Raw genomic sequence first — 25,836 nt, forward strand, 5'->3', positions numbered from 1 at the left:
AATCTATATCTAATATCTTCTTCTAGATTCTATATATGTTTCTTCTCCTTTTCATATCTTGCACTGTTAATATCTTGCAGTATCATTTTTATCTTGCCATATTTTCATCAATAGTATACTTTAATAAAATTGTTGAATTATTGTCATGATGCGCCTTTTTCATCTCATCTTTGTTATCGCTGACGAAATAAAAAAAACGTTCATCAATGAATGTTTTTGTCAGCAATTTCGTTGACGAGATTAACACTGCAGTAAAAATCCATCACGACGCTGAAACTTCTCTGTCTTGCCTGCACTCGTCTCCAGTCTGCCAGGAAACGCTGTCTTCGCTCTCATTGGTAGTCGCTTGTGAATGTTGCTCGTCATTTGCATAAAGTTTAAATTTTCTCAACTTTGTCTTCTCACTCTCCACAGAAAACTCTCTGTCGCCAACGGGCCGCGCAGTGTCGCTGGTGGTGTGAACGGGGCTTTATCCTCCAGTGTGCTTTCTATCTTTCTATCTGTGATTTCTGGTCTCAGAAAAGTTTGAAATGCACATTATTTCCATCGATAATAAAGTGAAATATTTCATTGATTCTCAATGTGAAAATGCACAGTAAATATAGGATTTCTAAGGAAAAATAGCGCTAAAGTACACATTCGTGTACATTGTGTTTATCAGCGTGGCGTTTCGCGATAAATTGCTCAAATGTAAAAAATGCCACATCGGTTGAAACTAGAGACTCTAATCTTTTGACTCAAACAGATTTCAGTGTGAAAACTTTGTTAGGTTTCTTACCAGAAGTCATTATTTGCTATAAAAAAATCAAGTCCTCCATTATAACTTTCAAATCTCATTCACTTAGAAGCTGCATGTCAGGATTGACGTCAGTAAAGTCAAACATCACTGGTTCATGTGTGTCTTTCAACTAATTGACTTTTATGTCAATTCTGGCATGACACATATCAATGTTTGTTTTTTGTTTTTTCATTTTTGGAGCTTGACAACCCTAGTACCCATCCACTTTCATTTTATAGAAAAGAGCAGCATAAACATTCTTCAAAAAAATCTCCATTTGTGTTCCATGGAAGAAATAAAAACATGCGGGATTCGAACGACATGAGAGTCAGAAAATAATGACAGAATTTTCATTTTTGGGTGAACTATCCCTTTAAACCCATTTTTCAGATTCTGGTTCCCATGTTCCCTCTGCCCTTTTCTGTTTTTCCCTCATCTTTTCTCTCTCTCTCTATCCTTGCAGATCCCCAGAGTTATACGAGGAGGTAAAGATGAAGATTCCCGCCAACCTCACCGACAACCACCACCTGCTCTTCACCTTCTATCACATCAGCTGCCAGCCCAAGCAGAATACTCCCTTGGAGACGCCTGTGGGCTACACGGTAAGAGAAGGACCTCTCTTTCTTCTCCTCTTCCTCCCTTCCCTCTCCTGACAGTCACCCTCCTGCAGCGCTAGAGAAGTGCTCCAGGCTATCCGATGAAACACTCATCCCTGTTTGATCCCTCCACCCGGCCCCCCCTGAGAGACACCTAAAGCATCCTTACGTGTCTACTCCCACACACTCTACATCCCTGCTGGGACACAGTAACAGCCTCCCCTGCTTTTCCTTATGACACTTTTGAAGTTGTTGTGTCACGTGATTGTAGGCCGCATATAGTACGTTGATGCTTTTGAACTGCATGTTGGCTGTGTGCAAATATCGTGAGGTTAATCACAGTTTATGTTGCTCCCGCAGTGGATCCCCCTCATGCAGCATGGCCGTCTGCGCACTGGGTCGTTCAGCCTCCCAGTCTCTGTGGAGAAACCTCCACCCAGCTACTCAGTCCTCACTCCTGACGTAAGCCATTTATCCTGCTCTGGATTTGACAGCGGTGCTCGAATGGGTGTGGGAAAGTGTTGCTTTGTGGTTGTATTTGTTGTTTGTGTGTATGTGTGTGTATGTGTTCATCAAAAATGAAAATTCTCTCATCATTTACTCACCCTCGTGCCATCCCAGATGTGTATGACTTTCATTCTTCTGCAGAACACAAATTAAGATTTTTAGAAGAATATCTTAGCTCTGTAGGTCTATACAATGCAAGTGAATGGGTGCCTACATTTTGACACTCCAAAAAGCACATAAAGGCAACATAAAAGTAATCCATATGACTTCAGTGGTTAAATCTATGTCTTCAGAAGCGATATGATAGGTGTTGGTGAGAAACGGATCAATATTTAAGTTAATTTTTTCTAGATATTCTTCTCCCTGCCCAGTAGGGGGCGTATGCATGTTGAATGTGAATCACCAAAAACACAAGAAGAAGAATGTGAAAGTTAAAGTGGAGATTGACTGAGCAGGGAGAAATTATAAAGTCATACACATGAAAGTATGTTAATGACAATTGTCTTTGATACAAAAAAGCACGCTGAATTGTACTAGTTGAAAGGTAAATGCATTACATAAACTGGGGATGTAATTTAACATGGTTGTATATTTAACCTCTTTGCACATACAATCAAACCGGTGTGATTCCACTAGGCTGGGCTCAGAAGCATTTGATCAAACCAGTGCAATCTGCATAATGTGCTGCTGTGTAACAGCAGAGAGGGACTTATGTGTTTGTCATAATAAATCAGCTGCTTAAATAGTCTTTTCAGCATCACAGTATCTTTATTTTTTGGTTACAATCATTAAATAAAAGTTTAAAGCTGTTACCATTTGAAGCTGACTGTTTCATGCAGCATTGCGGACATGTTTTCTGAGGTCAAACAAAGAATGTAGAAATTCTATTTAGCCCACTTTAGCCTTCTCCCCTTCTATCCATCACTCATTCACATCATACAATTCCTGGTGCAACAAGTGGAAGGTCTAGGTTTTTTAGAACCTTCTATGCTTGATGAACTTAGAATCCAGTGCTGCATTGCAATGTAAACAACATGGTGGCGCACGTACCCGTCAGTCGCATTTAAAAATCACATTTTATGTTTGATAATCTATAATCTGTCCTCCAGTTCATCTGCTGTGAAGTGAAAGGTGTCATTTTTTTAATAACAGTGTACATTGAAGAACTCACGCTGGGGGATTAGGCAGTGCAGGAAAAACTCTTGTGCGAAAGCTGTGATTATTTCACTTGAAAGCATCATTAAAAATTAAATTATAAATATTCACCTTTTAAAGTTAGTTTCCAGAATGTTCCATTTTTATTATTCGACAGGTAATATTCGTTCCATTATATTTGACTTCACAAATTCACATCAAAAATTTCAGTGGTTCAAATGTAGTTCAATGCTTTGCTTATGCATATTAATTGTGTCATTTTGATGTTGCTTTATAACTTTCCTGTAATGTTACATAACTTAATTAATATTCATAAGCCAAGCTAACACCCTCTCATCAATTTCTGCCAGCAATTCACATTATGTAATTAATATTCATGAGCCATGTCTTAGATGTAGTAGGATTTGTAAATTCACACTTGGATGCTGTCTTACTAAATTTGGGAATGCTTACAGGCACAACAGAAAAAAAATTAAAAAATGCAAAGCTTTAGTACTGCTGCAGCTAATAGAAAATCAACAAGACTATGGCTGAATATTGATACAGATTTCCTGATTTGATCAGATTCTGATTCACAAGTGCTCGATTTGATTTGAATCCTATACTATTTAATTCGATTCAGATTCATTTGGGTAGCCTGTATTTCAGTGATAATGTCCATTTTGCTTAAATGTGAAATTATCTTTCAACTAATGCTATAACTTCTAACTTGGTAAAATATGAAAATGTAATAAAATAACAACAGTCAGATTTCACCAGTATTGGTATCAACAAATTATTTTTGGTGTAATGTTTATATTGGCATGAAAATGCATGAAGTAAGGATATGATGTGGCCTGTGTGAATTTCAGGTACAGTTACCAGGGATGAAATGGGTGGACAACCACAAAGGAGTCTTTAATGTAGAAGTGAGAGCAGCTTCCTCAGTTCACACACAGGTAATGCTTGTGTACACTGTGAAACATTCACCAACACACAACAATGACTGGGTGAGATATTCTCAAATATTCACATTGACTTTGCCGGCAATGTTACATTAAGCATCATTTTGAAACTTTTTATTTGGTTTCTTAAATACTAATTTTGCGATCCCTCCTTGTGAGTACACGAGCGTTAAGAAAGAGGTGTTTTAATAGCTCCGATTAAAACTTCAGATGCAAAATGATGGTGTTTAAGTTGGTAAGTTTGATGAATTCCATGAATCAGTTCAAACTGTCCGTTTCAGTTAACTGATTCCAAACTCTGAATTAAAGATTTGTTTGTCATTACTCAAAAATATGTAGGTAAATACTTCTGTGTTACTTTGCATATGTTGGTGCATGTAAATGAAAATGATTAAATATCAATCTTGTGTTAATTAAGTGAAAATCAAGGTGGAAAAAATGTCTTGCTAATTTTGAACTAGTTTTTACTGTATTTTACTTCTTGCATTAAACATTTTGAATCCACTTGGATACAGTGGCTTTATTTCAGAATTAATTAAGAACAACAATAATAACATATGCTAAGCTAGACAAACAAACCAAACAAGATACATTTACCATGAGAGAAAAATGTTGTAATATTGTGTGTTTGTTTGATGTGTGTGTATAGGACCCATACTTGGACAAGTTCTTCACTCTTGTGTATGTTTTGGAGGAGTACTCGTTCCCCTTTAGGCTGAAGGACGTTATAATCACAGAGGCAAACGTGGAGGCGGAGCTTAAGGCCAGCATGGCTGCTCTGAAGGGGGCGCTTTTGGACACTTGTGTGCGCTTCCTGCATCAGCTGATGAGCAAGCTCATACTACTTATCGTGCACCCTCCTGTCATAGCAGGACAGATCGGTGAGCAATGCTAACTGTGCTCTAAGGCCTAAAATATACTTAACACAAATATACAAACACTTGATTTTGTGCATCGTTGCGAACCAAAATGTGTCCAAAAATCCGGTTTAAATGGGAAGTGTGAAATTTCAGTGTCACTAGTGTCACCAAACGCAGGTGTCCTGAACACTTCCCTGTCTGCTAATGGTCTGAAAGTCAGACAGTCTCTTCCCAAAGTCACGTCAGGTTGGGTCGCTCAAACAAACAGAGCAATGCTTTCATAGCACCACAGTGTTTACACTTTTCTGTAAAATCAGCCTACGCATGGCTTACTTACAGTTGTCTATCCACATTAATCTGGGATAGGGGACACATCTGGTTTAGAAGCACAAACATTTGAAGGTAACTCTATCAACCCCTTGAGTACTGACCACAGTAATGCAAGAATGCTTGTTTAGCATGTGCAACAGTCCTGGCCATGCATTTGCATCTGCGTTTGAGTATGTTTCTGCCTGGCCTAAATCATTCCTCTATTTAATCTCTTTCTTTATTTCATGTCTTATTGCAACATCTTGTTTTTGCTCTATTTTTATCCCTTTTATACAGTTATGTGACATTTATTTTCTTGGTAGATGCTTTCTCACCAAAGTGACTTACAGGAATGCATATATTGTGTCGGGGCAAAAACCTAAGCGAGCCTTTTGCATTTCCATTGTTATTTTCCTTTTTTAATCCATTTTCTGTCCATCATGTCAAATGCAGTAAATCTTGGACGTGCTGCCTTTGAAGCCATGGCCCTGCTGGTAAACCAGATTCATAAGAACTTGGAGGGGAACCAGGACCACCATGGCCGTAACAATCTGCTGGCCTCTTACATCCACTACTGTTTCCACCTGCCCACCACAGAGCCTGTGTCGCCCCCTATTGGTGAGTGATAAACACAGCACTTAGTATTTCTTCTCTTTTTTTTTTTATTTTTGGTTACCAGAGCTCATTTTTGTGTCGCATCTCATTTTTATACCAATCCTTTTGCTGTTTATGGATTAAAATTGCAGAGAGAATTGTAGTTTTCAACTGGATTTGTAATTTATTCTCACTCTTGTTGTTCCAACCCCTGTGGCAGGGTGAGCAAGAGACAGACACAGTGGGTGTGGCGTCAAGTCTCGGAGAGGCATTTATTGGAAATAATAATAAAAATAACAAGTCCATAAAAGGGGTAATAATAAAGTGTCCAAGGGGGAATAGTGTTCATAATAAAGGGGGAATCTGGCATCCTTGCGGTGAAACGGGGCTCCGTGGAGGGCGGTGTAGTGTCCATAGAGTGGCCCAGGCATGAGCTGGGTCCGTCGGCCGCTCACGCTCCCCTCCAGGGTCCACGGAGCAAGGGGCGGCGGCGTCCTTGGCGGCCTATCTTCCCAGACCTGCGGCAGGTGTGAGGGGAAGGCGGCCTGGCATCTAGCCCGTCGGCGGCAACGTGTGCCGTTCACCCCCGGCAACTCATTAATGGTCCGAGGAATGGGTCCGGCAGCGCGTCCAACTCCGAACCCTCCCAGCTCTGGTCCTGGGCATGCGAGGATGCCAGCGTGTGCACACGTGGAGATTTGAAGCTGGCTCCCCGAGAAGAGGTGTGCTCTGCATTTAAAAGACAGCGGTGATGAAGCATTATTCACAACAGGTGCGCTTCATTCACTGCTGTCAAAACGAGGATTCCGCCACACCCCATATTATTTAGTTTTTCCTTAAAAACACAACAGGAGAATGGTTCAAAAGTGAATGGTTGTGAATGGTGGTTTACACTGTCAAGCTCTGAAAAAGAATAAAAATGCACCATAAAAGTAGTCCACACGATGGGTGCGCTGTATTCCAAGTCTTTTGAAGTCATAAGCTTTGTGTGAGGAACAGAGCAAAATTTAAGCCCTTATTCACTTATCTTCCCCTCCAACTAAGCATACAAATCACATTCATGCTTGAGTTCAAATAAAAAATGACATCTTTAGATGTGCCACGGCAGGTTTGACGTCATTGGCACCAAGCGCCATTAGTCACGTTACTGTTTACAATGCTGCAAGTTTGAATATTTTTTACCCCAAATGAGATTTGAGAGCTATTAGAGAGGGGAAGGTTATCAGAGTACAACTTAAATTTCAGTCTTTTTCTCATACAAAGCTATCATGGGGCTTCAGAGAACTTGGAATATAGTGCACACAGCATGTTGACTACTGTTATGATGCTTTTTTGTCTTTTTTTGAGCTTGGCAGTATGAATCTGGTGGTGATTCATATGGAAAATAGCAGTTTGCACATTTTGACTTGCTTATTGCTTTGTGTCTCACTAAAGAGAGAAAATAGCACAGGATTGGACATGGAAATGTCTTTTTGGGGTGAGCTATCCCTAAGTCTAGAAAATGCGCTCTGTGTAGTACTGTAGAGAGTTATTTAAACCAGTACTAAAACTGTAAACGTTACTTAACCTTTAAGCTGTGCTGATTCATTTCTCAGGGGCTCATGTGTTCTGTGAAACTGCTCCTCTCAGATTTACCCTCATTTGGCCTCAAGAGCAGCTTGTTTGAGGTCATACACTGAGTGCTTCCCCCTTCTTTTTTCAGTTGGAGCCACACCATATGAGCTCCCCATCCAGTATGCCACACTTTCTAGAGCGACTGCAAGACCCAGCAGCTTGCTCTTGTCCCGCTCCAAAAGCATTAGTAATTCCAACCCCGACCTGGCCTCCACACCAGCCACCCCTGACGAAGAGGTGCAGAGAATCATCGGCAGCAAGGTGGGCTATTCCTCTGCCTTGTAATTGGTTGTTTATGTTTCCCGCAGTGTGACTACTCAGTCATGTGTTGTTCTTATCTCGATTGGAGGCAAGAAGAATTGAGTATTATTCTGTATTATCTGTCATTATTTGCATGACATCATATTGTTCCAAATCCATATGATTCTTGATATTTTCCATTCCATGGCGGTTTATAGTAACCATGTCATGCCAATCTCCAAAAAGGACAAAAAAGCACCATAGAAAACCCCATAGAAGTTGTGCACTTTAAAGTCTTCTGAAGCTATACAATAGCCTTGTGTGATGAATAACCCAAATTTAAGTTATTAACTTATTACACGGGTCTCTGGAATACTTGTTTCCGATTAGTCAGTGCTGCCATCTAGGGGCCTGATATATCTGAGTAACAAATGCTGAGCTCTACAAGTAAGCTAATAAAATAATTTCAACTCAGATCAATGTTTCATGTCCATTTATTTATTTATTTATTTATTTGGCAATTAGTCTTGCAATAAGCTGGATAATGAGCAGTCAGACAGTCATTTTCACAAATTTAACACCAACAGAATTTCAGTGCAAACCGGACGTAGAATTCTGCTGATCAGCGATTTCTTTCTTCTCACATAATTACATAATTTCAACACAAAATCAATATTTTATGTCCATGTATTTATTTATTTGGTTAGTAGCCATATAAAAAGCAGGATAATGTGCAGTCAGCCAGTTATCACAAAATAAACCCCTTCAAGGTGATCCGCATCGCTTCGGGGTCCTGATCATACTTTTGGGGTTTATTTGCTGATAACAACTGGCTGACTTGAATGTTCACCTGCAAAATGAAATATAGTGCCTGTAGTGCAGGTAAGATGACGTTCGATTACAAGATACGCAGGAAGATTATGGTGAGGAACAGCTTAATTTAGGTCTGTTCCTCAAACTAAATTGTCAATTAGTCTTCAGAAGACCTGAAAAGCAAGTCGGTCTGCTTTTCTTTTTTTTTTCACCCAATTTGGTGAAATTTACACTTTTAAGTCCTCATGGTTGCGTAGTGATTCGCCTCAGTCCGGGTGGCGGAGGAAGAATCCCAGCTGCCTCCACGTCTGAGACCGCAAACCCGTGCATCTTATCACGTAGCTTGTTGAGTGCGTTGCCACGGAGACATAGCGCGTGTGGAGGCTTCACACCATCCACCGCAGCATCCACGCTCAACTCACCACGCGCCCCACCGAGAACGAACCACATTGTAGCGACCACGAGGAGGTTACCTCATGTGACTCTACCCTCCCTAGCAACCGGGCCAATTTGTTTGCTTAGGAGACCTGGCTGGAGTCACTCAGCACACCTTGGGATTGCCAGTGTCTTTTACCACTGAGCTACCCAGGCCCCCAAGTTGGTCTACTTTAATGACACTTTTATATTGCTTTTTGGTCCTTTTTGGAGCTTGAATGTTGTGGTCACTATAAATGGAAAATATCTGTGAAGATTCTTGAAAACGTGTCCTTTTGTGTTCCAAGAAAGATAGAAAGTCGACAAGTTTGGAATGAGATGAGAGTGAGTCAATGATGACAGACTTTTCATTTTTGGACAAATGATCCCTTTAAAGAAGTACTTTGAGAGATTTTTGTTGTTGTTTTTCTTTACACAGCTTGTAGGTTTTGCAATCTGCTCTCTATTCTCCTGATGAAATCCTTTTTGTGCTGTGTGCTGGAGCTGCAGGCTCAGATATTAATGTGTTTGCCTGTGTTGAGATATTTCCTGTGCCAGCTGTTGATTGCACTGCTAATGATTTGTGTTTTGCTGTGGTGCTGCTTTTCTTCTCCCCCAACCCTCCTTTACTGTGTCCCTGACTTTTCCCTTCCATCCTTTAAATGAATGTCTTGTTCCTGCACTTCTTCCCCTCCCTGCGACGCCTCTATGTGGCCGTTCGGCCTTCCCCGTTTTGTGCTGTGGTGTGTGTTTGTATCGTCGGTGGATAATCAGGGGATAGACCGCTCACATTCCTGGGTAAACTCTGCTTACGCTCCGGGGGGCTCCAGGGCCGTGCTGCGTCGGAACCCCAACTCCAGCTGTGAGCTCAAGCAGGTGCCAATCAAACCCTACACCCTAATGCATTCCCTTCTGTCTCAAGCCATACACTCTAATATGACCTGTTACTGTCTCAGACCCTCATAACTGGTAACAGGGTTCCCACAGTCATGGAAAGCCTCGATATCAGGGAATTTTAAGACTGTGCTTTTGTTGAATAAGTCATGGACATTTCTGTAGTGAATATAAACATTTGATCTAAAATATAATCTCTGGTCTTAAATATTTTAATTGACTAGATATTGCTCTTTGTGAGTGCTTGAGTAGAGTAGAATTTGCTTGCAAGCCAGTGTGATAACATCAGCCTGCCCATTGGAGACATCTGTACTCGTACTCTGAGTATAACCATTTAAATTTATTAATTCAACAGATTAGTACCTAACATACAAATGAAAATCCACCCTAGCAATCTCTATGAAACAATTTTATGTCCACGTATCCAGTAATAATTGATGACTGGAAAGGTTATGGAAATTCATTAGTCATAAGTGTGGGAACCCCGTTGTTACTGTCTCAGACCCTTTTTCCTGACATTACTTGTTACTGTCGCAACCTCTAAACCCAACATTACCTGATATTGTCCTCAAACCCTGTATATGCCCTAATAATACCCATTTCTTTCTCAAACCCTAAAACTAACCTAACCTGTTACTGTCTCCAACACTATGTCCTAACATTAAAATTAAATGTAACCCAAACTTTTTGAACTTTAAAAGTGTTGTTTGCTGCTGTCTCAAACCTTACACCCATTATAGTACTTGTAACTGTATTGTAATCCTAAATCAGACATTCTTTTACTGTTTCAAACCCAACACTATACATGCTATTAGGTCCTAATCTCCCGGTCCTACAACCTGATATCATCACTTACAGTCTCATTGCCTTTACTCCAGTATTATTTCTTTCATCCTACTCAATAATCCTGTGCCAGCTCCTTTGCTGCTCTCAGGTTGGCTCTGTGTTTGTACATGTGTGTCTATGTCTGGGCTTGTGCAAACATTTGTGTGGAAGGTTTTGTAGGCCGATGCCGCCTCCTTTTCATCAATCACCTCTCTTTCCTTTTCCTGCTGTGCTTTTAGTTACCATTATTACCAAGATCATTACTTGCCTTTGCAGTGATGGAGATATAAAACACAGGTTGCATACAATAAATGTATTTACAGTTAATGCAGTTACACACATATGCTCCCTTACATTATTTACACTTGTGTTTTTAAGAATTATTGCATAGTATGGATTATTTAATTATTTTTAGTATATTTTCACTAGAGCTTGCACGACTACTACTTTCTAGTTGTCGACTCCACGTACAGAAAAGTAGTTGACTAGTCATCGGGTCAGTGTTTGCCAAATGCAAATAACTCAAAAAAAAGAGCATCAGTTGACTATTTCAGTGATCCTTCAGGGCTGTAAAATGTATATATAAAAAAAAAAACATAAAATCAACAATATATCATATGTGATTATTAAACTGCAAAAGGCTGCAACTAAAGACACATAAACATGGTCTGTGTGCGCACTTTAGAATAAACGGGTGACGTGCTGTTCTGTGCACATACGCGGGTCATGGGCTCGTGTTTTTATCGCTTTTAGAGCAGTTCACATGCATTTTGAAAAAAGTACTGCATGTTCAAGCATTCACGCTATTCCAAACATTAGGAACTGCAACAAGTTATTATACAAATCTACAAACACGGCACATATACAACAGAAAAGGAAGAGATGACAGCAGTTTACCAGATGTGAAACACTGTACACTGTCAAATACACACAGCATTTTCAGTGTCAAAATAAAAGCTCCAGGTGACACCAAAAGTAAATAGGACAGAAAATATATTGCATTATAATATTTGGCAAATTACGTGCAAAGCTCTAATGGGCTGGGTCAAGTGCAATATAATTCTGAGGTTCTTCTCCAGAACCATCTGTGTCCTGTTATATAGTCCATTCCCTGTGAAGCACCAGCGATATAATACAGTGTAACCAAAACTATTTCTAATTTTAAATAACACTTAAAACTAAATGAAAATATAATTAAAATATGAAGTGGTAAAAAAAAAAAAAAAAAAAAAAATCATACCAAATTCAAACATTTTACCCTTCCCTACCTTTTACACTGCCCATTTTTCAAAAAAAAAAATTTGAAAAATCACTTCACGACAATAGGTGGAAAAATACCAATACAAATTAGATCATAAATACAATTGTAAATATAAACACAGAAATAACAATTGAAAAATAAACCATGACCTAAAGATACTTTAACACAAATCTCATAAATATTTGTTTCATAAAACGGCTACAAATGTGATCGTCAGGGACATAATTTGATGTTCCACTTTGAGTTTGGACATGAACTTTATTACCACCTTCTGGCGAAATCTCCAAATTGCAAATTCTGGAACTGAGTTTAGACTTTGTGCTGAGAATAGATGTGCTTTTGAATCGTCTTGGCGCAATGACCAATTTCTCAGGAAAATAACAAATTGCACTTTGCGCCACTTCATTATCATACAATACACCCACAGATAGCGCAAAATCTTCCACCCACGCTCACCTGTGGCGTGCGCTGGTATGTAAATTTAGCTTAAAATTAGCACTCTCAAGAAAATTGGATAAGACAGGTTTGTAGCGTTAGCATGGTCGCGTTGCATTTTGTGCACTTATGAAAATAGGGCCCTAAATCTAATTTTCCCTTGTGAAAAACTGTGAGAAACATGCCTTTTATTATTTAAAAAAAAAAAAAAAAAATTATTCAATGCCTTTAAAATATTAAATCTACTTGGCTACAGTGTTTTTTTGGATGAGATAATTGTCCCTCTGATTTAAAAAAAACAACACTTTTTTTGTTATTTCAGAGCAAATACGTAATTATCTACATATTAATATTGAATATCGTCAATAGGCTGAAATATCGAGAGAGAATTTTTTGTAGCCATATCGCCCAGTCCTAATTTCAAATATATCCACGCAAACGATGTAGAACAAGCACAACTATTCTCAGTTGATCCACAACTTGTTGACTAATGGACAAGTCAGTGCAACCCCTATAACAGTTGATCAGTTTGTAAAAGGACCTGGGTTTGTGCATCCAGCAGGCAATGTTTCATCCCTCTTTCCTCATTTTCTCTGATCTTCCTATCCATCCATCATCGTCATCATCACCACCATCACCACCATTCTCCTGTGTTCACCCGCTGGTCTGCAGGCCAGTGAGCGTGGTTATCGCATGTCTGCATTCATCGAGACTGCCTCCTTTCTCTGCCCTCCCTCCAGGCAGATCGCCAAGAAGGTAGAGCACATACTCACTCATTCACTCACTTGTTCACTTTCCTATTCATTCATCCATTCTTTCATTTACTCCCCTGTTCCTTTAGTCACTTTGTCTTGTTCACACATTTTTTATTACCATTTCAAAGTTTTCTGCCTTTATTGTGTGAACAGAATGTGTGCATAACAGGTTGTCCACTAAAACTTGAGTATGTATGTGTGTGCACGCATGTGTCTGGATCCAGTATATCTTCATGTTTTTCATGTTTTTAATAATGCTCTTCGTGTTCAGTTGCTTCATGAAGAGTTGGCTCTCCAGTGGGTGGTGAGCACCAGTACCGTGAGAGATGCGTCTCTGCGGCAGGCCTGGTTCTTCTTCCAACTCATGGTCAGTTGAACCTCCAACCTCGGCCATTCTCTGCAGCGACAATTTAAAAGAATAGTTAGCCTTTTTTAAGCCGAAGTTTAATATATCATCACTCATTCCTTTGGTGTGATAACAGGTGAAGAGCATGGCACATCATCTGTTCCTGTCCTCACGTCTGGACATGCCCAGACGCCAGCGCTTTCCAGACCGCTTTGTGGATGACATTGCTGCCTTAGTGTGCGCCATCAGTGTAGACATAGCCAGCAGATATCACAAGGTAAAAGACCAGCAGATCTGTCTCATTTTACTGCTGCTGGAGGAACATAGACCTTACTGTGTAGAAGTGGGTTCTGCTCTGTTTATTTAACTGTTTACTATTGTTGTTACTCAGGGGAGAGCTGAATCAACAGGAATCATGCTTATCTCTGTCTGGTCTTTTGTCTGTGTATGTTTCAGGATGTTGAGCTAGTGGAGAGGTTAAACAGCAGTCTTGCCTTTTTCCTGAATGACCTGATCTCTCTCATGGACAGAGGCTTTGTTTTTAACCTCATCCGCTCCTATTATAAACAGGTACAAACACAAACAAGCATAGTAATGGAAATCATAAAAAATGTAATGCACCTGGTTCCTTAATGATTCTTTTAGTACTTGAACAATAGTTGGTCCTAACTATGCACATAACAAATATACAAAGCAATACGAATACTATCTTTAGGTATTGTATTTTATTGTTTTTGTTTTTAATTAAAATTTGGGCTGTCAATCGGTTTACATTTTTAATAGAATTAATTACATGATAATTGCAGAGAAAGGCCCCCAAATAAAAATAATTCAATAAATAATGATACAAATGATTATATATAATTATATTTAAATTATCTTAAATATAATATATAATGAATAAAATAATTCAGGTTATTAAAATGCATTACATCATGTGGCAGACAAGTGGCTGGGTATTGATACAGATTATTTGATTTCAATTCACAAGCTTTCGATTCCGATCTTGATTTGATATCGATGCATATGGGTACATTTCTGTTACAATATCCATTTTACTTGCATATAAAATAAATTATCTCTCAGCGAATGCTCTTAATTATAAAAGAACCTTCTAGGCAACGATTCTAGGTACAATTTGAAAATATACATTTTACAAATTATATTTAATAATTAGTTTTTCTTAAAATTGGTCGCATTTTAGCTTTTTAAAAATGTACAAATTCAGTCTATTCCATCAATGAATGTCTTGAAATTGCATATATTATGTTGCATATACATTTTTATTGTTTACTTGCATAATTTGTACTATTGACAAGTATTTACATTGATATGTAGAACATGTGCTTAATCGATACGGTCTCTTTAAGTCAAGCTCATATAACGAGAGAAGACGTACGTAATTTCTTAAGCGCATCCATGTGTGATTAGAATTAAATGTTTCTTTTTTGTTGTTTTTAATCAACAACTGGCTGTAAAAAAAACAGAAAGGGTATTAAACAAGACATTCAGTGACATATGGATCCATGGATCTCATCTTTTGACACAGAACGGGTTAAACCAAACTTTTACTTTCAACACACAGTGAAAGGATCTCTGTGCTAATAACTTCTCCACTATACTACTCAATCATTGTTGAGTGAAATCTGAACATTTACCAGCCAGTGGCTAATCATAGACATTTTCAGGTCATATAGCACAAGATTTGGTCGCATATGTGAATGATTTACTTGCATTATGGAGGGTTACCACACAAAGTAAAAGATCTATCTTGGAATGTAAGAACCAATATCAAGATCGTTCCAACGAAGATCCCGATGCATCAGAAAATCGATATTTTTACCCAGCCCTGTTAGACAATGCAAAAAGTGGCTTTAGAGGTCAATAAATAATTACCATACAGTGCATTCAGAAAGTATTCACAGCGCTTCACTTTTTCCACATTTTGTTATGTTACAGCCTTATTCCAAAATGGATTAAATTCATTATTTTCCTCAAAATTCTACAAACAATACCCCATAATGACAACATGAAAGAAGTTTGTTTGAAATCTTTGCAAATTTATTAAAAATAAAAAACGAAAAAAATCACATGTACATAAGTATTCACAGCCTTTGCTCAATACTTTGCTGAAGCACCTTTGACACCAATTACAGCCTCAAGTCTTTTTGAGTATGATGCTACAAGCTTGGCACACCTATTTTTGGGCAGTTTCTCCCATTCTTCTTTGCAGGACCTCTCAAGCTCCATCAGGTTGGATGGGGAGCGTCAGTGCACAGCCATTTTCAGATCTCTCCAGAGATGATCAATCGGGTTCAAGTCTGGGCTCTGGCTGGGCCACTCAAGGACATTCACAGAGTTGTCCCATAGCCACTCCTTTGTTATCTTGGCTGTGTGCTTAGGGTCGTTGTCCTGTCGGAAGATGAACCTTCGCCCCAGTCTGAGGTCCAGAGCGCTCTGGAGCAGGTTTTCATCAAGGATGTCTCTGTACATTGCTGCATTCATCTTTCCCTCGATCCTGACTAGTCTCCCAGTTCCTGCCGCTGAAAAACATCCCTACAGCATGATGCTGCCACCACCATGCTTCACTGTAGGGATGGTATTGGCCAGGTGATGAGCGGTGCCTGGTTTCCTCCAGACATGACACTTGCCATTCAGGCCAAAGAGTTCAATCTTTGTTTCATCAGACCAGAGAGTTTTGTTTCTCATGGTCTGAGAGTCCTTCAGGTGCCTTTTGGCAAACTCCAGGCAGGCTGTCATGTGCCTTTTACTGAGGAGTGGCTTCCGTCTGGCCACTCTACCATACAGGCCTGATTGATGGAGTGCTGCAGAGATGGTTGTTCTTCTGGAAGGTACTCCTCTCTCCACAGAGAAACGCTGGAGCTCTGTCAGAGTGACCATCGGGTTCTTGGTCACCTCCCTGACTAAGGCCCTTCTCCCCGATCGCTCAGTTTGGCCAGGCGGCCAGCTCTAGGAAGAGTCCTGGTGGTTCCAAACTTCTTCCATTTACGGATGATGGAGGCCACTGTGCTCATTGGGACCTTCAATGCTGCAGAAATTTTTCTGTACCCTTCCCCAGATCTGTGCCTCGATACAATCCTGTCTCGGAGGTCTACAGACAATTCCTTGGACTTCATGGCTTGGTTTGTGCTCTGACATGCACTGTTAACTGTGGGACCTTATATAGACAGGTGTGTGCCTTTCCAAATCATGTCCAATCAACTGAATTTATCACAGGTGGACTCCAATCAAATTGTAGAAACATCTCAAGGATGATCAGTTGAAACAGGATGCACCTGAGCTCAATTTTGTGTGTCATGGCAAAGGCTGTGAATACTTATGTACATGTGATTTTATTTCGTTTTTTTATTTTTAATACATTTGCAAAGATTTCAAACAAACTTCTTTCACGTTGTCATTATGGGGTATTGTTTGTAGAATTTTTAGGAAAATAATGAATTTAATCCATTTTGGAATAAGGTTGTAACATAACAAAATGTGGAAAAAGTGAAGCGCTGTGAATACTTTCCGGATGCACTGTATCATTAAACATAAGCCTAACACAGTCCCCAGCAATCCATTTTGTAATTGAATTCATCAATCTGTCCGAGGTAGACTTATTAAAAGGGCTTTTTTAAGGATGCTTCAGTGTACACATGCGTCAGACGTCTCACTTTGGTCACGTTGCGTTAAATACATAGCATTTTATTATGCTGTGTCAAGTGAAACATAGTTTGAAATTTAGAAAAACACGACTCGATACCCCTGCATTCAGAGTTGTACTCTGTCCAGCTGTGTTTGAATGCAAAAACGGTGAACACTAGCTGCGCATTTCTGAAAATTTGACTAAAGAAAATGCGAAACATTTGCGTTTCCATAAACTGTAAATGGCCATTATCGTGAGGGAGCCTGCATTTTTGTCGTGAAGCAGCTGAATGACCTCTTTGCTTCGGGGAAGAGTTGCATTTGGTGTAATAAAGCAATTGTAAATTATGTTATTAAATGCTGCCAGGAGACGTCGCAGAATAAGTGCATTAGCTCACATAATGAGGGCTCAAATGGCTATTCCCATTCCTCGACAGCCTCCAAATACCTGGGAGCACCCGCGCTCAAAACAGTTCTGGTGGATTTTGAGGACCCACTTTAATGACGATCTGTGGGTGAAGCACTATTGACTAACCAGGACTATGTCTGAAGAATTGTGTGCCATGGTCGGGCCTTTCGTGGAGCCAGTCACACCAAGCTCTCGCACACCTATACCAATCGGTGAGCGCATTGCCATCGCCCTTTACAAAAGGACATGACATGTCCTCGTTCATGCGAATAAGACATTTCCATCACTTTAATGCACATTTTAAAGACAGATTCATTAAAAAGAACCAGCTCATAAGTCATTTGTTTGGGAGTCGGACTACACTGTCTGGTCGTGCGGAATGTTTGTTGTTGAGGATAAAAGCGTCTGCTAAATGCATAAATGTAAATGTAAACCGGTTCTTTGTTCCCAATCCTACACAAGCATGCATCACTTGTGTTTTCTTACAGACAGATCCTTTAGTGTGAGACTTTCCAATAACTGTTTGGTGCATTTGTGTGTGTTCAGATTAATAATAAACTGCACACAGCACAGAACCCCAGCTCTCTGACAGCACTGAGGATGGACTTCATCCGGATCGTCTGCAGTCATGAGCACTATGTCACCCTGAATCTGCCCTGTGCCACTCTCAGTCCCCCTGCATCCCCATCACCCTCCACATCCTCCACAACCTCTCAGGTACACACACATGCTCACTAAAACTCCTTCAAACACAGTTTTGAGGGCACATTATTTAGACTATCTCAGTGCTTTTCTGTTACTTGAAGTATAGCCACAAGACTTTATACATGTTGGTATAAGTTATATCAGAGACAATTTAGCAGAGATGGGCCACTTTTATTAAAATGAATGGGAGAAATTGGAGCACCCAATGGTCAATGGATGTAGAAAGGAAGTCCCGCCTTACAGGTAAAAGAGCCAATCACCTTTTAGATACAGACATCATCTGTCAATCAACTCTAGAGCGCACATGTGCATTAGTTTTACAAGCCGGGAAAATTTTACTGCTGATTTGAAATATATGTTCTTTGATCACTATTTTGACCAACCGTTTTGAGATTTCGGTCTTTCCCCATTCAAGTAGATAGGTGCTGTACTTTCATGAATGGAAATATCTTCCCAAAAGTGTTACCAAGATGGCCACCAGTGGACTGACTGATTTTGGCTATATCCAGTCTTTATTGTCAACTTCATTGTCATAACCATGTAAAGCCAGTAACTTTCGTGTGACATGTGCAAGGATATCAGAAAAATACAATTTGGACAACTTTACAGCTCTAAAAATATGTTAAGGTGCTTTAACAAAAATTTGAGTTTCACATTTCTGCTATTAAATCCTCTTGAACACTGGCCCAGTATTCTTTCATTGTAAATGTTACTTTAGCCGTTTTTTTGAGTGATGTTTAATTTTTTTCTGTGGTATTACTTTATGCCACAAATGCTGCCAATAGAGCTTAACTTGTATTGAACCTGGAATATTCCTTTTAACTCTTCGAAGCACAGCTCTTGATTTTGAATACTCTTGATGATAATGCATGAGGTGAATTAAAATGAGGCAGATATATTTTCCCTTAAGCACATTCAGCTTTGCAGGAAGAGTCAATAATATTTTGAGATCTAGAAGTTCATGGTCTTTATTGAAAATTTTTATATTTTGTAATTGCCCACATAATCCACAGAAATCTAGTGTTAGTGGTGTGGAATTTCTTAATTTGCATGTAACTCTGCGTTGAAGTGTTTGTCATAGTATTGATGGGAGATGACAGTTAAATTAATATTCTGTTCTGCTGCTGCCTGTCTGCCACATAACCACATTATAAAAAACTCAACACTCCTGGAGGGGTTCCTTTTAAAAAAAAAAAAAAAAAAAAAAAAAGTGCACTTTATCATGGTTGTGCTGAAGCATACGTTTTCTATGTCTTTCTGTTTTTTTTGTAGAGTTCAGCATTCTCCAGTCATGTTCAGGATCAAGGTGTGGTCAGCATGTTCGAACTGTCTGTGCCGTTCCGCCAGCAGCATTTTCTTTCTGGCCTGCTGCTGTCTGAACTGTCACTCATCCTCGAGCCAGACGGAGAGGGGTGAGACACCTTCACGTCAAGTTGTTTTACTAGGGATGCACTGATGTCTCTTTATTTATTTATTTTGCTGATACCAAAAGCCTATTTATTTGTATTATTTTGATAAAAGATATTACACATTTATACTGTTTTGCATGTTCTTAGTATTCAATACCAATAGCAGTGAAATTTCACAATCGTCCATACTTAATTCAATAGTACAGCATAATAATATGCTATTAAGCACAATCCTTTATTTGGAAAAAGTCAAATTAATTTATTATCCAATTAAATTAAAACAATGGCATGTAGCCTTCACACATTTCTTTTAAATACTTAACCATAAAAAGGGCAAGAAAATAAAAGATACCTTAATTTCTATTTTCCAACACATTAGTGCCTGCATAATACATTTCCATATTTTTTAAAATATAAAATATAGCTTTCATTTTAAATTCTACAATTTGTAGAAATCAGGAAATAACACTGAAAAGACAGGAACATTTGCCTCTAAGTCAGCTGCCTTCACAAAAAATGCTGCCTTTTTACTTTTAGATAAAGATCCTGAGTTGATACCCAACTTTATATGCAAAGTCGCATGTTCTCAGTATTTGCAGTGACCTCCTATTCAATATTTTTTACAAAAATTTGACCGACTCACTCATTGCTCCTCTTCTCAGCCTGTTAAACATTTGTATCCCCCATGGTTAAGTAAACAGTTAATTTTTCTTTATTAGTAATTATCTAAGTTAACTGTCAGTATTAATGTAATATACCGGGTTCAATTCAAGTTAAGCTCAATTAACAGCATTTGTGGCATAATGTTGATTTCCACCAAAAATTATTTTGACTCGTCCTTCACTTACTTAAAAAAGAAAGAAAAGAAATTGCTGTTACAGTGAGACATTTAAATTGAAAAAAATGAAGCCAGTCTATAAATGTTAAAATACACACTGTTTCAAAAGTATAGCTACAAGATGCAGTGTTGGGTGTAATCGGATTACAAAGTAATTCGTTACTGTAACGTAGTGTAACACATAACATTTTAAATTCTTAGAATATAGTTACTGACTTTCAGTGAAAGTAATTAGTTTTAGGTACATTACTTTGATTACAAATATTTCTAAAAAAAAATATTACTGATGTTTAATACAATTAAAATAGAAATTCATTTGTTGATGTGTATCTGTTTGCATTTCTGTGACAGCTGAAGGGTGTGTGATAATGAACAAGGAGAAAATAGACATTATTTTGAATTTGTTGAGTGGGAAAAACTAAAAAATGTTTAGAAAGTAACTTGAAAGTAAAATAATTAGTAGTGTGATTACTTTTTCAATGAAGTAATCAGTAAAGTAATCTGATTATAATTTTTTAGAGAAGTAGTTAGTAATTTGTTGTGGATTACTTTTTTTTGTAACTTTCCCACTAACAAGATATAAACATTAGAAATGTTAACATCACTTACTAACCTACAAAACCTCCAATATTACAATTAAGTTGCTATGACAACTAAACCCAGTAATCCCAGTACTGGAAATAACTACACAGATAAAGTTAGTAAGCAATTCCATCACACTAAAATCATGTTAACATGTATAATGATTACATCTTGTTGCTATCCTTTTGAAACTAACATGTTTATGGACTGGCCCCTTTCACTTCCATTGGAAGTGCCTTATGTAACTGCTTTTTTTATTTGATAAACGAGGGACAAGTTAAATCATTTTTATAGTTATCAACATTTTGCCACAAATGCTGTTAATTAAGCTTCACTTGTATTCATCCTGGAATATTCCTTAAAAATAAAGAACAGCAGTGCTTTAAGTTTTTCAGATGTCTAACAGGAGTACCGGTATTACTGGCACTTTTGTTTCCAAACAACAAAACATACCTTCATACGAGGTCAGATCACATGCTGCAAGTGAAATCATGCATCAAATTACTTTAATGTACATTAGAAAAGATAGAAAAATGGTTCAGTACTTTTAAAACCTGGCATAGAAAAAGAGTACCGTATAGTTTGAAGTGGAATTTTTAAAGGGTGAAAATCAGCCTAATCAGACCAATACCAATAATAAAAAAAATTAAAAAAAGAATTATGTGCAATACCAATATGGTCACCACTATATTGTGCAAATCCATATATTAGACCTGTTTTTTTTAAGATGCTCCTACTAGTAAGAAACTAACACCTCCAGTCACACAGCTCATATCTCTCTACATTTTTCTCTCTCTCAGTGTTTTTTTCCTTCACAAGAAGGCCATCAGTGCACTGCATTCTCTGCTGTGCAGTCATGATGCAGACCCCCGCTACACAGACCCTCAGGTCCGCTCTCACATCGCCCAGCTCTACCTGCCACTCATCCCCGTTGTCATGGAGACTCTACCCCAGCTTCACGACTTCACCGGTCAGTTAGTCTCTAGCCCAGCGCCCACAATAGAGCAGCCAGCTTATCTCTTCCGTTATTTATACAAACTCTGTTTATGACTTGAATAGTCTTTCAAAGGTCAGAGCTCCAGAGAGATATTTAAAAACACTGAACAAAAGTCCTATTTCAGTTGAGATATGAATCTTTCTACTTTTGTGTGTCACAGACACGTCCCCTCAGCGTGTACGTCACGCCTCAGCACTCATTGACGATAACGACCCAGACAATGGCACCATCAGCCAGTCTGTTGCTATGGCGATCGCTGGCTCACCACTCCCCCATTCCAAACCCAACTCTTTTACTTTACCTTCAGTGGTGAGTACCTGCTGAAATCATTTACTTTGGGAATTGTAAGACTTTTTATTTATTTTCAATGGGTCGTTTTCTCAGGGACAGTATGAACAAACAAAGCAAAGACCTTACAACAGGTCTACTGTATGGTATCAGATTTAAAATAAAGTACCAAATTGAATAAAATAATTATTTTGATAATTGTAAGATAATAGCAATATATTGAAGGTAAAAGGAACAATAAAAGTTACCTAAAAATTAATACTACCTAACTTATGACTCCAGCCAGGTCTCCTAAGCAACCAAATTGGCCCGGTTGCTAGGGAGGGTAGAGTCACATGGGGTAACCTCCTCGTGGTCACTGTAATGTGGTTTGTTCTCGGTGGGGCGCACGGTGAGTTGAGCGTGGATGCCGCGGTGGATGGCGTGAAGCCTCCACATGCGCTATGTCTCCGTGGCAACGCGCTCAACAAGCCACGTGATAAGATGCGCGTGTTGATGGTCTCAGACGCGGAGGCAGCTGGGATTCGTCCTCCACCATCCGGATTGAGGCGAATCACTACGTGACCACGGGGACTTAAAAGTACATAGGGAATTGGGCATTCCAAATTGGGTGAAAAAATAAAAAATCTACCTAATTTACTCACCCTCATGCCATCCCAGATGTGTATAACTTTCTTTCTTCTGCTGAACACAAATTAAGATTTTTAGAAGAATATCTCAGCTCTGTAGGTCCATACAATGCAAGTGAATGGTGACCAGAACTTTGAAGCTCCAAAAAGCACATAAAGGCAGCATAAAAGTCATCCAAATGACTCCAGTGGTTTAATCCATGTTTTATGAAATGATATGATAAGTTTGGGTGAGAAACAGATCAACATATAAGTCCTTTTTACCCTAAATCTCCACTTTCACTTTTACATTTTGGAAGTGAAAGCGGAGATTTATGGTAAACAAAATTAATAAAAAAGGACTTAAACATTTATCAGTTTCTCACACAAATGGATTAATTTTATGCTGCCTTTGTGATTTTTGGTGAATTTTTAGAAATTCTGAATTTGTGTTCAGCAGAAGAAAGTCATTTTAACTAACAATGAACAATAATAACTTTTGTTAATCTTAATGTTAATTTATAAATATACTATTATTTATTGTAAGTTCATGTTAGCTCATATTGCAAAACATGTAGGTTAAGTGAATTGGAGACTCTAAATTGCCCCGTAGGTGTGAGTGAGAGTCCCCCAGCCACTGGGGGTTGCGTCAGGAAGGGCATCCAGCGTAAAACCTGTGCTAAGTCAAATATGCAGATCACAGATGGTCTGCTGTAGCGACCCCTAATGGGAGCAGCCGAAAGAAGATGATGTTAGCTCATATTGCATTATCTAATGCTAACACATATAACTTCTAATGTTCAAAATGTTGTAGTATATCTAGAAATAAACAGCAAGCAATATTTATTTATAGATATCAATATTAAAAGTATCATTGTAAGTTCATATGAACTGTTGTATTCATTAATGTTAACATGCAATATCTTATTGTAAAATGTTAACAAAAAGACATATATTGTTTATTTGCTTACAGCTTATTGTCACAAAATGTGTAGAATATGCTTTTAACAGAAATAGAAGTTCTTGTGATACATGAAGGTCTTTGGAATTTTCCCTCATGTTGATTGAAAAGAGGTCACAGCTGCAGTGTCTCAACATCCATTAGAGGAGCCATTCTACTGCATTACCACTTAGGGAATTACTTTGTACCTGAACATACACAAGAGTCAAAAGTGAACTCACTGGCCATAAGTGAATATTAATGGCTTGTGTATGGCTGAGGAAATGAGGGTCATGTGTGTTAGTGTTTATTATACATACGGGTGTGTAAGGACATCCTCTGTATATACCTGCAACAAACAGGCTGCCGTTGTAATGTCTAATAAAGCCAAGCAGTGGAAGCCGACAGCTTTGTTGTGTTTGTTGTTGTGTGTCAGTATTTATTTACATTTTGTTTCTCTCTCAGGCGGGCCGTCAGTGTAGCGCCCTCTCAGCGGAGTGTAGCCGGACTCTGTTGGTGTGTTTCCTGTGGGTGTGGAAGAATGCAGACGCTGGTCTGTTGGAACGCTGGGTTTCCAACCTGTCTGTGCCACAAATCAACCGTTTGCTTGATCTTCTGCACCTCTGTCTGTCCTGTTTCGAATACAAGGTAGATCCACATTCCCTTCCCATCATTCTTGATCAATATGGATATATCAATGGCCGATGTATACAAAACACAAAATGCTGACTAACATGACCCCTTTAACTAAAATGTCAAATTGAAAAGATTTAAATTGTTTAAAAATGTTTATTATGTACTGTTTAAATGTTGGTAGATTTTTGAACTGACACAAATGACAAAGTCTGGAGCTACCATTTGGCCAAGCAGTTATTGGCCAGTGCCGATAAAATTGCAGATGTACTGGTCTATCACTATTCTTCGTACACCAAATACATACATTTTGATCAAATGTTTTTTTTTCACCTACATTAATAGTTCTAATGTTTCTAACACTTTTTCCCCTGTTATACAATCTGGAAATTACACATTCTGCAGATTTGTGTGTTGAATGCCAAACTTTTTTTGATCATCCTGTTCATTGTGCTCCATCTCAGGGGAAAAAGGCCCTGGAGAGGATCAACAGTTTGACCTTTAAGAAGTCTCAGGACATGAAGGCTCGTCTGGAGGAGGCCATACTGGGCACCATCGGAGCAAGACAGGAGATGGTCCGCCGCTGCAGAGGTACAACAGACGCTTTCTGTGTGTTCATCTGAATAAATGTTTCTGCATTAAGTTTTTTATTATTATTTATTTATTTATTTATTTTATTAAATTAATAATTTTGCCTTCTTCAGAACGCAGTCCTTACGGGGGCCAGGAGAATGTCCGCTGGAGGAAAAATGTCCCTCACTGGAGACAGAACGCAGACAGAGTGGACAAGTGTGTCTTTTTTTTTTTTTTTTTCATGTCAATTTTGAAATATTTTTCCATTGCTCTTCACTTTCACTGGATGTCTGTGATGCTGTGTTGCTCTAGCTGTCCTTCAAATTAATGAAGCACATAATCACAGGGTACATGTTTGGCTGGCTGTGTGTGTGTGTGTGTGTGTGTGTGTGTGTGTGTGTGTGTGTGTGTGTGTGTGTGTGTGTGTGTGTCGGGTGGGAACTATGAATAGCTCACTGTAAACACTGTCTCTGCGCAGAACTAAGGCAGAGGTGGAGCAGGAGTCAGTAGTGGATGGAAACTTGGCGACAGAAGCTGCTCTAATAGTCCTGGACACACTGGAGATCATAGTGAAAGTAAAGGAGGCTTCTCTCTCTCTCTCTCTCCCTCTCTCCCCCCTCCCTCTCTCTCTCTCTCTTTCACATTATCACATTAATATGTGGACATCATGCATGGAACTCCTTCAATACTCAGTATGTTTACAAGCACTTTAAAAGTTTGATTTCAGTCAGAATAAAACAATCATTTGTCTTAAAATGTCATGTAAACTCTCTCCTCTCCACCAATAGCTGGTGTGTGGTGAGCGTACTGGCGATCTATGGCTTCCGTCGCATCATCCAGGTGGATGCTGCACACTGGTGGTGGTTGAG

The 25,836-nt window shown here is 38.9% G+C and overlaps 1 protein-coding gene across 4 annotated transcripts in view; it reads left to right on the plus strand.

The window, feature by feature from the left end:
• Positions 1–25,836, plus strand: part of LOC127452086 (dedicator of cytokinesis protein 6-like) — a 90,726-nt gene that overhangs the window by 46,855 nt on the left and 18,035 nt on the right. For 2 of the 4 annotated variants that reach the window (XM_051717261.1, XM_051717263.1), the window contains exons 17-35: positions 1,242–1,380; positions 1,735–1,836; positions 3,888–3,974; positions 4,630–4,861; positions 5,603–5,767; positions 7,446–7,618; positions 9,599–9,700; positions 12,912–12,995; positions 13,266–13,361; positions 13,477–13,617; positions 13,797–13,910; positions 17,941–18,111; positions 19,372–19,511; positions 21,729–21,898; positions 22,086–22,234; positions 24,227–24,409; positions 24,859–24,985; positions 25,099–25,183; positions 25,446–25,542. In XM_051717261.1, coding sequence (XP_051573221.1) covers positions 1,242–1,380; positions 1,735–1,836; positions 3,888–3,974; positions 4,630–4,861; positions 5,603–5,767; positions 7,446–7,618; positions 9,599–9,700; positions 12,912–12,995; positions 13,266–13,361; positions 13,477–13,617; positions 13,797–13,910; positions 17,941–18,111; positions 19,372–19,511; positions 21,729–21,898; positions 22,086–22,234; positions 24,227–24,409; positions 24,859–24,985; positions 25,099–25,183; positions 25,446–25,542 — 2,557 coding nt within the window. The other 2 variants (XM_051717262.1, XM_051717264.1) reach the window with 2 other exon arrangements.

This window comes from Myxocyprinus asiaticus, chromosome 14, assembly GCF_019703515.2.
Source record: "Myxocyprinus asiaticus isolate MX2 ecotype Aquarium Trade chromosome 14, UBuf_Myxa_2, whole genome shotgun sequence".
NCBI classification, from domain to species: domain Eukaryota; kingdom Metazoa; phylum Chordata; class Actinopteri; order Cypriniformes; family Catostomidae; genus Myxocyprinus; species Myxocyprinus asiaticus.